Here is an 11,750-nt window from a genome sequence, read left to right as displayed (position 1 = left end):
TTAGTAGGCGGAGGAGAAAAGTGAAACTGCCACTTTGCCTTCAGAATAAAGGTCCATATTTTATTATTTTCAGTCAGCCTATCAGCAGTGTCCATCACAATACACTTATATACACTATATTTGCAGTCAGCATATCACTGTCCTGTCCACAATACCAATACTACAGCAGATCTACAAGATCACGTCTCGCAACTTATATTTTCACAATATTTGATGCAGTGATTATTTTTTATTCATCTGAGGACCACCCTAAATCACACTGTATGTGGGGACCCCCCACCCCCTCTGAGGAGTGAGGACCACCCTAAATCATGTTGGGACCCCCCACCCCCTCTGAGGAGTGAGGACCACCCTAAATCATGTGGGGACCCCCCACCCCCTCTGAGGACCACCCTAAATCATGTGGGGACCCCCCCACCCCCTCTGAGGACCACCCTAAATCATGTTGGGACCCCCCACCCCCTCTGAGGACCACCCTAAATCATGTGGGGACCCCCCACCCCCTCTGAGGACCACCCTAAATCATGTTGGGACCCCCCACCCCCTCTGAGGACCACCCTAAATCATGTGGGGACCCCCCACCCCCTCTGAGGACCACCCTAAATCATGTGGGGACCCCCCACCCCCTCTGAGGACCACCCTAAATCATGTTGGGACCCCCCACCCCCTCTGAGGACCACCCTAAATCATGTGGTGACCCCTTAGAGTATATGGGCGACCCCCACACCCCCTCTGGGGGTCCCCCGACCCACGTACAGGTCTCCCGAGTGGAATGGTAAGAGAGTGGCGACACGCTTTGATCTCGCTGTAAAGCGGGGTACCTATGGGCTATAGTTCCAAACATTGGAACTATCCCATTGAGACAAAGCGGGGTGCCTATGGGCTATAGTTCCAAACATTGGAACTATCCCATTTAGATAGAATGAGCACTTCCGCATTCTATTGTTACAATGGGAGTCAACGCTAGTGTCGCCACCCAACTTACTAGAATTCTCTGCTGTAGCCTATTGCTTTTATTGTGAAGGTTTCCGGTGCCGGTGGTGTCACAGTGTTCTGTAAGTTGACGCACCAGCAGCCAGACAGACAGGGTTCCGCCCGCTCTGAAACCCTCACAACATTAAACACACAACGTTCATCTCTACGGGACCTTCTGCCGCTGAAAGGATCAAAGGACAGGGATAAAGGTGAGATATAATATGGACGACATGTTTAATATTTAAAACATGATGTTAGAATAGTGAGTGACGACAACAAGAGGCCTTTTAAGTGTGTGTGCGTTTTTTTTAAAGGCAGAGCCAGACAGTCTGTCTCCTCCTGCTTCTATCACATCTGTGTGTGTGTGTGTGTGTGTGTGTGTGTGTGTGTGTGTGTGTGTGTGTGTGTGTGTGTGTGTGTGTGTGTTCCACATCTATACGAGGAGAGGATGTTAATCGGATTACTTATTACATATTTTATGTATTTCTTTATATTGATAATTAAGTTGGGGTTTTCTGTTTTCTTTCACCTATTCCTATATTCTGATGATGTAACTGTAACGTCTACAGTAGCCTATAGTGTGTGTGTGTGTGTGTGTGTGTGTGTGTGTGTGTGTGTGTGTGTGTGTGTGTGTGTGTGTGTGTGTGTGTGTGTGTGTGTGTGTGTGTGTGTGTGTGTGTGTGTGTGTGTGTGTGCGCGCGCGTGCGTGTGCGTGCGTGTGTGTGTGTTTTGAGGACATAGGATATATGGGTGTTACTGTAAAATCACCAGGGTTTATTTAAACTCTTGAGTGTGCAAGTGGAACCAAATGGACCTGTCCCGTAAGGGTCCATTTGGTTCCGCTCTCCGATTTACACATGGATAGATTATTGTGATTAATAGTATGTCAATCGTTCATGGACCTTAAAGATTACCTAATTTATTGATACACTTTATTTTTTAAATATATTCTTTTGTATTGAATTTTTACGTTTTCACATAAAGATGAATCGTAAATGTATAGCCTACAGATAAAGTGAGACAAACTAGAAAGGTATAAATTAAAAGCACAATAGGCCTACAATAAAACGGACAAGATAAACAAAAAAAAGAAAACGGCGAGCAGCACACAATACAACTAATTAGAAAATAATATATATACAAATATACACACACACATACATACATACATACTGTACATACATAACGCATACCTAATGATTACTGCCACAATATAGAGCTATTTAACACTGTTACCGAACAAACACTATAGCAATGATTACTGTCACAATATAGAGCTATTTAACACTGTTACTGAACACACACTATGAATAGAGTAGCAATTGAGGATTATTGTCACAATATAGAGCTATTTAACACTGTTACTGAACACATACTATAGCAATGACTACTGTCACAATATAGAGCTATTTAACACTGTTACTGAACACACACTATAGCAATGATTACTGCCACAATATAGAGCTATTTAACACTGTTACTGAACACACTATAGCAATGATTACTGTCACAATAATATTGTGACAGTAATCATTGCTATAGTAGCTATTATAGCTCTATAATACTGTATTATAGAGCTATTTAACACTGTTACTGAACACACTATAGCAGGGGTTTTCAACTGAGTATGAACCACCACCCTGACTGAGAATCAACCTGGGGACCACCACCCTGACTGAGAATCAACCTGGGGACCACCACCCTGACTGAGAATCAACCTGGGGACCATTGTTGTGTTGGGAGGGGGGATATGGTCGTGTTGTGGGGGAAAGAAATTAACCTTCCATATAAACTCATGTTACTGTTCAATGTGTTCATTGTAACTTATTCTATGACTCAGTAAGCAGACACTTGCAATTCATTATGGGCACATTTCCTTATAATGGTGACTCAACCAGGCAATCCGGTACAGTTTCCCTTGAGATTCTAACTCACTTTTCTGTGGAAGTTCTTGACATCCGTCTTCCCAGTAACTGACAACATTGATGCGTCATCAATTGTCACCAGATTATTTACTGCATTGTTTCTCAACTTGTGGTCAATACAATAAATTCAAATATGAATCTTCACTTTCCTACATTACTAAATGCATGGTCAGGGACCACATGCAACACCTTCACGGACCACCAGTGGTCCACGGACCACCTGTTGAAAACCCATGCACTATAGCAATGATTACTGTCACAATATAGAGCTATGTAACACTGTTACTGAACACACACTCTATAGCAATGATTACTGTCACAATATAGAGCTATTTAACACTGTTACTGAACAAACACTATAGCAATGATTACTGTCACAATATAGAGCTGTTTAACACTGTTACTGAACACACTACAGCAATGATTACTGTCACAATATAGAGCTATTTAACACTTACAGAACACACACTATAGCAATGATTACTGCCACAATATAGAGCTATTTAACACTGTTACTGAACACACACTATGATGAATAGAGTAGCAATGATTACTGTCACAATATAGAGATTTAACCTTTTCACACAAAAACAAAAAGTATCGTATTAACCAAAAAAGAGTTTAAAGTTGGAAGTACAGTTGAGAACGACAGGAGGCTCAACAATCATCATAATCATTGTTTTGTCCACTGACGGCCTTCCTGAGCGCATATTTCAGGACGGTGACAAAGAGGAAGGGTGCTAGGGTGTCTAGGGTGGGCTAGGGTGTCTCTATTGCCCGGAGCAAGTTACAATTTTCAATTTAGGCATTTAGCAGACGCTCTTAATCCAGAGCGACTTACATTAAGCAATAATAAAAACATGGCATACATCACCTTATATAAAAAGTAGTTATCATGAATATCATGTATAAACTAAGAACGTAACAGTGGGGTATCTCTGTAAACTATACATACTATACTATATTATATATTATACATGTGTACTATAAAGTGCTATGACTACATAAAATGCAATTCTAATGCTGTCTACGAAACAAGCTATAAGTCTGTTTAAAATACTATCTAAGTCTACATAAATTGCTATCTAAGGGGTTAGGGCAAATGCTACGGGCCATGGTGGAGTCTGAAGAGGTGGGTTTTCAGACTACGGCGGAAGATTGGGAGTGAGGCTGCAGTTCTGAATGTGATGGGAAGTGCATTCCATAGTTTTGGAGCCAGAAGTTGGGAGGGACACCGTAGGCCTTCAGGATCTTATAGGATATTATAATCATGCTCGATTGATTTACTTGTGTCATCATTTCTTGAAATCTGTCATTGGAGAAAATGACAAACCAATACAATCAATATAAATAATTAATATTTAATATATTTGTTTCTTTTTACTTTATTTTTGTACACGACCAGAAGACCCAGACGGACCAGGACATTGGATCTTTGGACCGGCCGCGGGGGGAGGGGGGGGAGCTGTCAATTGAATCAACCGCTGTCAGAAATGTCATCCATCATACCAGAGCTGACAGACCATCACCGGGTGGACAGTCTGCACTAGAGGCCATGCAGGACGCAGATCTGTAGATCCACCGCTACACCGTCACAGACCGGGGGAAGGATCTGTAGATCAGATCTGTGGGCAGATAGACAGACATGTCACCATGGGGGACTGTGAATGTGCTACTGCTGCTGTCCACTGTCACTGGTGAGTTACCTGTCTGTTCTGTCTGTCTGTCTGTCTGTCTGTCTGTCTGTCTGTCTGTCTGTCTGTCTGTCTGTCTGTCTGTCTGTCTGTCTGTCTGTCTGTCTGTCTGTCTGTCTGTCTGTCTGTCTGTCTGTCTGTCTGTCTGTCTGTCTGTCTGTCTGTCTGTCTGTCTGTCTGTCTGTCTGTCTGTCTGTCTGTCTGTCTGTCTGTCTGTCTGTCTGTCTGTCTGTCTGCTGTCTGTCTGCTAAATGCACCATTTAACAGACAGACAGACAGACAGACAGACAGACAGACAGCCTTGAGGAGACACGATAAGTAGCTATTGCACAGGAATGTAGACCACACACACACACAGTGAGTGGGGTGAAACATGTACTGCACAAGCTAATTTGAACAGTCTTTGTCTGTCTGTCTTTTGTAGTTTTTAAGGGTGATTTTAAAAGGTGTGTGTGTGTGTGTGTCTAGCCGTGCGTGCGGAGCAGAGGAAGTGTGCGTTCGTCGACAACCAGCCGCAGTGGGAGGAGTCGCGCGGTGGCGGTTCCACCAATGAGCTTCGAGGGGCGGGGCAGCGCGAGAACGCCACCATCCGCTGCGGCGAGGGATCCCGCTGCTATGGATTGTGGGAAAAAAGCAGAGATGGCGAGATTCACCTCGTTAAGCAAGGTGAGTGGGAATCATACGGGGACACACACACACACTAGAGCAGTGTTCATTTTTACAGCAAATTTTGATTTAGTTTTAGTCATCCTCTTGGCCCTGCCAAAGAAGTCAACGGACAGACTTCAACTGGCTTCCGGTTGTTTTTAGGATTTAAAATTATTTTACTTGTCTATAAAGCTCTCAATGGTCTCGCACCTTCCTACCTACATGACTGCCTGCCTAAATATGTCCCAAACCGCCCCCTAAGGTCTTCCACCGCCGGCTTGCTCGCTTTGCCCAAAGAAATGGCAACTAAAAAATACGGGGAAGCAGCTTTTTGCTTCTACGGGCCGTCGGCTTGGAACAGGCTGCCTGTACCTTCGTCAGGCAGCCTCTGTAGACATTTTCAAAGCTCAGCTCAAGACCCACTTCTACAACATTGCCTTTAATTGATCTTTTATTTTTTTATTTTTCATGTCCTCACTGTAACTGCTTGTTTTTTAATGTCGTTGCCTTGCTTTTCTTTTATTCTCCATTGTTCTGTAAAGCACTTTGAGCTGCATTTCATGTCATGAAAGGTGCTATACAAATAAAGTTTTATTACAAGTAAGACGCGCAAACGCGGGAAGCGAAAGCAGCTCGTGTGTGTGTGTGGTTGTGTGTGTGGTTGTGTGTGTGTGTGTGTGTGTGTGTGTGTGTGTGTGTGTGTGTGTGTGTGTGCTACAGCTGCGCCCTGTGTGTGTGTGGGTGTGTGTGCTACAGCTGCGCCCTCTGGTGGCGGGCGGGTGGTGTCACAGCGGGACAGACACACAGACACACACACACACACACAGACATGATCTGCAGGGTCTCATAGTTAGTGCTCATTGCATTCGCAATCACTGCGTTCGCAATTATTATTATTAACTTGTTCAAAATGCGGCTGCTAGGGTTTTAACTAAAACTAAGATGAGAGATCATATTACTCCAGTTTGATACTCACTACATTGGCTCCCGGTGGTTTTTAGGATTGGTACGGATTGGTACGTAACTAACCGCCCCCTCAGGTCCTCCACTGATGGCCTGCAATATGGTGAGGCAGCTTTCTACTTCTGTGGGCCTACAGCCTGAAATAGACTTCCATTTCAACATTTTTAAAGCTCAACTCAAGACTCACCTCTTTACTCTCGCTTTTGGTTGAGTTTTTAACATCTCTGTTTTGACTGATTTGCTGTGCTTTGTTTTTCGTCCATCTATGTTTTTATCCTTTTATTTTGTATGCTCTTTACCATTGTTTTATCTTTCTAACTGCTTGCCTGTGTTTTATTGCTGTTTTTATGTTCTGCCCTGTGAAGCACTTTGAGTTGCATTTATGTATGAAAGGTGCTATACAAATAAAGTTTATTATTATTTATTATTTAATTCATCTGAAAAGTTTGTTTTAATCTAGTTTTAGCTGACCTAATATCATTACGATTTTAGTCGACTAAATCTACAGTTAACACCTATAACGCCCGGGGGTATTCGTATTTCGTAACCATTAAATCAGGACGCCCAGCGATTTATTTCGGAGTGTTAATATTGTCGACAGAAGACATTTGGGCAGGCCGTGATGGAGCCGCAACGCCTGATCTCACACTCGGTTCGTTGCATGCTGAAAGTAGCCGCCGTGACGCGTTGCGAGCTTGTAGATCTGCTGTTTCCACGTCTCTACTCACATAGGTTCCATGTTTAAGGTAAAGTGTGTACATTGTTTAAGTCAGTGGTTCTCAAATCGTGAGAGGACCCCCTCATTAATTAGCCTGCGGACCCCCAATAGAAATGTTTTGCCAAGGACCCCCATAAGAGAAGATGTTTACGGTTATGTGCCCCCCTCATTATTAACCCATTCTGGACGGGAACCCCTTTTATTATTTTAGCTGAGCTACCGAGTGCCGCGCTACGAGCTTGTAGATCTGCTATTTTTGAATAAAATCTTAAAAATGTGGCGCAACTCTTTGAATGTATATTCTTTCAGAGCGAACTCAAATCTTTGCTTCTGGCAAGGTCCCTGGAACAACAATATAATTATATCAGGTGGGGGTCGGCAGCCAAATACATATATTTTTGGGGGTCCTTATTTCCTCTAGATGAATTATTTGAGAACTATATACTAACATAGAAATATTTTTCAGAACAAAAATAAGACCTTTTTGTCCCCCCAGGTTGTTGGACGCACATCGGCGACCAGCAGGAGTGTCATGACAGAACAGAAATAAGACCTTTTTGTCCCCCCAGGTTGTTGGACACACATCGTTGACCAGCAGGAGTGCCATGACAGAACAGAAATAAGACCTTTTTGTCCCCCCAGGTTGTTGGACACACATCGGCGACCAGCAGGAGTGTCATGACAGAACAGAAATAAGACCTTTTTGTCCCCCCTGGTTGTTGGACACACATCGGCGACCAGCAGGAGTGTCATGACAGAACAGAAATAAGACCTTTTTGTCCCCCCAGGTTGTTGGACACACATCGGCGACCAGCAGGAGTGTCATGACAGAACAGAAATAAGACCTTTTTGTCCCCCCAGGTTGCTGGACACACATCGGCGACCAGCAGGAGTGTCATGACAGAACAGAAATAAGACCTTTTTGTCCCCCCAGGTTGTTGGACACACATCGGCGACCAGCAGGAGTGTCATGACAGAACAGAAATAAGACCTTTTTGTCCCCCCAGGTTGTTGGACACACATCGGCGACCAGCAGGAGTGCCATGACGACCGCTGCCGGGTGACGGCCACGCCCTCCCAGGTGCAGAACGGGACGTACAGATTCTGCTGCTGCAGCCGAGACCTGTGTAACCTCAACTACACCGAGGACCTGTCTATCTTCCTGCCTGTCTCACCCCCCTGGCCCCGGCCTGTCTGTGAGTACTGTGTAACCTCAACTACACCGAGGACCTGTCTGTCCTCCTGCCTGTCTCACCCCCCTGGCCCCGGCCTGTCTGTGAGTACTGTCTGTCCTACTGCCTGTCTCACCTCCCTGGCCTCGGCCTGTCTGTGAGTCACTGTCGCATGCACGCACGCATTTTAACAATTTATGTAGGTCCACAAACACATACAAGGACATAAATATTTGGAACTATGGAGTGTGGAACAGAGAGAGAGAGAGAGAGAGAGAGAGAGAGAGAGAGGGAGAGGTTATTGTATTCATGGGAGAATACTCAGGAAATACTTGTTACGGTGTGTGTGTGTGTGTGTGTGTGTGTGTGTGTGTGTGTGTGTGTGTGTGTGTGTGTGTGTGTGTGTGTGTGTGTGTGTGTGTGTGTGTGTGTGTGTGTGTGTGCGCGTGCGCGTGCGCCGTTTGTTTGCATTCCTTTTGGCTTTTCCTAATGACTGTGTGAGGTGGGTGAGACAGGATGTTGTGTGTGTGTGTGTGTGAGAGAGCGAGAGAGAGAGGGAGAGAGAGAGAGTATGTGTGTCTGTGTTTAATTGTCTTTTAAGTTGAGCGTGTGCAGACACGCCCTGCAGACAGACTGTCTGGAGACACACACACACACACACACACACACAGGATGATGACAATCTCTGGCCTCATGTGTTAGTGGTTGGAGAACAGGAGTGTGCACGGGGCTCAGACTCCTGTGTGTGTGGGTGTGTGTGTGTAGTGAGCCAAGCAAATCATAACATTCACACAAACACACAAAGCTGCTCATTGGAGAGGCTAGCACCCCTCAAAGCTGCTCTTAGAGAGGCTAGCACCCCTCAAAGCTGCTCATAGGGGGCTAGCGCCCCTCAAAGCTGCTCATAGGAGGGGCTAGCACCCCTCAAAGCTGCTCATACTCATAGGGGGCTAGCACCCCTCAAAGCTGCTCATAGGGGGCTAGTGCCCCTCAAAGCTGCTCATACTCATAGGGGGCTAGCGCCCCTCAAAGCTGCTCATAGAGGGGCTAGCGCCCCTCAAAGCTGCTCATAGAGGGGCTAGCACCCCTCAAAGCTGCGCATAGAGAGGCTAGCGCCCCTCAAAGCTGCTCATAGATGGGCTAGCACCCCTCAAAGCTGCTCATAGAGAGGCTAGCACCCCTCAAAGCTGCTCATAGAGAGGCTATCACCCCTCAAAGCTGCTCATAGAGGGGCTAGCGCCCCTCAAAGCTGCTCATACTCATAGGGGGCTAGCGCCCCTCAAAGCTGCTCATACTCATAGGGGGCTAGCACCCCTCAAAGCTGCTCATACTCATAGGGGGCTAGCGCCCCTCAAAGCTGCTCATAGGAGGGGCTAGCACCCCTCAAAGCTGCTCATAGAGGGGCTAGCGCCCCTCAAAGCTGCTCATAGAGGGGCTAGCGCCCTTCAAAGCTGCTCATAGGGGGCTAGCACCCCTCAAAGCTGCTCATAGAGGGGCTAGCGCCCCTCAAAGCTGCTCATAGAGGGGCTAGCGCCCCTCAAAGCTGCTCATAGAGGGGCTAGCGCCCCTCAAAGCCCCCATAAAAGTGAGCTTTCATTGTGATACTGAAATATGGACTCAATGATGTAGGTTGAAAAGAAGGTCAATTCAGGACACATGGGCTGAATAATTCCTCATACAGATGTTGTCAGAAAACAATACATTGTGTAAATTGCCGATCTACAAATGAAACTAAAAGTGAGGCACAAAATGAACAAAATGTAGCTCCTCTCAAATCTGATTATTTTGGTTGTAAGTTCATCCATGATACTTGGTGCAAGCTACTATAGCGTGTGTGTGTGCTGCAGGATGCTGGCAATGGCATACTGCATCCCTGCATGTGTTACACACACTGTCACCCCCCCCCCCCCCCCACATACACACACACACACTCACACACAGTCTCACGCACGCACGCATGCACAACAAACAAACAAACAAACACATACACAGACACAGGGTTCTCTCCTGAAGGCCTCTGTTCATGCATCCCTGCCATAATGGTAAACTTGCAGATCTGCTATTTTCACTGTCAGGTCTTCAGGCCTATTGGTTTATTAATTATTTTCATTAGATTGAATATATTTTCTGCCAGCTGCTGAGTCATCATCGATGTGCAAGCTAGTCCTCTAGTCCAGCTGCCTTTCTCATTGGCTGACGTCGCTGTGCTAGTCCAGTTGGCTTTCTCATTGGCTGACGTCGCTGTGCTAGTCCAGTTGGCTTTCTCATTGGCTGACGTCGCTGTGCTAGTCCAGTTGGCTTTCTCATTGGCTGACGTCGATGTGCTAATCCAGTTGGCTTTCTCATTGGCTAAACCCAGAGTAATATAGTCAGTAATATAGCGTTGACTCCCATTGTAACAATGGAATGTGGAAGTGCTCATTCTATCTCAATGGGATAGTTCCAGTCATAGGAGCAATGTTTGGAACTATAGCCCATAGGCACCCGCTTTGCGGCGAGATCAAAGCGTGTCGCTACACTCCTACTCTACACTCTGGCTAAACCGTATGTATGTGCGCACCACAAATATGTCTGAGCGGAAAAGAACGACTCGGAACACAATTTTTCCGCCTTAGAGGATTTTGGTTCCTACCTAAACTATTACGCTGAAACTGACAGGCAGTTATAGCGGACCCCCGCAGATAATAATAACAATGCAGCTGGTAATTAACAGTTTGACTGTTTTTTACGATTAACCCGCATTTTAATCAACCCCCCTTCACTGCCGAGATTGTTGTATTACCTTTAGAGCACACGCTGAATTATTTGGGCTTTTAATCCGCGAAAATCGAGCGAAAATAGCTCCCCCCGTTTGTTATGAACGATCGAACCACCCGCCATCTTGCTACACCGAGAAGAGGCAGCACAGGACCCGCCTCCATGAGGCGTTGAACCCAATGCGTTTGCATTGGCCTCAATTTCCCAGAAGCCCTAGCAGCTCACAGCATGTGACGATTTCCGGTTCATTGTCAACACGAAATGCACCTCCTCTCTTCCTAAGCGGCGAAAAAGAATTTTCTTTTTTTTGTTTACATTACGGCGGATTAAACACATAAAACAAAAGTCGCGTAAGTCTTTTATGGCAGCGACATTAACCTGGAGTAATCCATTCGCGGCACGGAAACTGTTAATTGATTTAATCAATTCTTGTTTTTTTACTTTCCTTTGAATGTTAACACTTCCCAGGTGGCGTTTTTTCAATCGGCCTCGGATCTATTCAACATTAAATTAGAAATAACAATAATAATCAAATCAAAATAATCACAAAATGAAAATACAAACGTAGCCAATCTATTATATCCGCTCTCAACACGTCACACCCTGAGCTGCTAAATATTTTTGCTATTTTTGAAACTTTTAACAAAATGTAACATTTTGACTCAATGATGGTGATGTCACAGTGATGTAACAGTGATGTCATTGCAGACCCCCAGGCTCTGCCCAGAGAGGAGACCGTGGTCATCGCCCTGGTGTCGGTCGCCGTCGTAGCGCTGCTCATCGCCGCATTGTTCTTTGGATACCGCATGTTGACAGGTAACGCACGCACGCACACAGACAGAACAATTACATTCGCTGGGCAAGACCCTGTGATGATGTCGCCACTGTCCGGTGCGTC

At 45.5% G+C, this 11,750-nt stretch overlaps 1 protein-coding gene across 6 annotated transcripts in view; it reads left to right on the top strand.

Annotated features, from left to right (window-relative positions):
- Positions 1 to 1,066: 1,066 nt before the first annotated feature.
- The window catches only part of LOC310866871 (bone morphogenetic protein receptor type-2-like), a 40,619-nt gene continuing 29,935 nt past the window's right edge, over positions 1,067 to 11,750 (top strand). For 5 of the 6 annotated variants that reach the window (XM_083776658.1, XM_083776657.1, XM_083776655.1 and 2 more), the window contains exons 1-5: positions 1,067 to 1,184; positions 4,306 to 4,597; positions 5,063 to 5,260; positions 7,931 to 8,119; positions 11,561 to 11,668. In XM_083776658.1, coding sequence (XP_083632784.1) covers positions 4,546 to 4,597; positions 5,063 to 5,260; positions 7,931 to 8,119; positions 11,561 to 11,668 — 547 coding nt within the window. In that variant the 5' untranslated portion in view covers positions 1,067 to 1,184; positions 4,306 to 4,545. The remainder of the gene's footprint in view (positions 1,185 to 4,305; positions 4,598 to 5,062; positions 5,261 to 7,930; positions 8,120 to 11,560; positions 11,669 to 11,750) is intronic. The other variant, XM_083776654.1, reaches the window with a different exon arrangement.

The sequence above is a fragment of the Protomyctophum parallelum genome (genome assembly GCF_964188405.1).
Source record: "Protomyctophum parallelum genome assembly, chromosome: 11".
In the NCBI taxonomy this organism is placed as follows: Eukaryota; Metazoa; Chordata; class Actinopteri; order Myctophiformes; family Myctophidae; genus Protomyctophum; species Protomyctophum parallelum.
The sequence above is the reverse complement of the archived record's forward strand: the minus strand, read 5'-3'. Positions and strand labels throughout refer to the sequence as shown.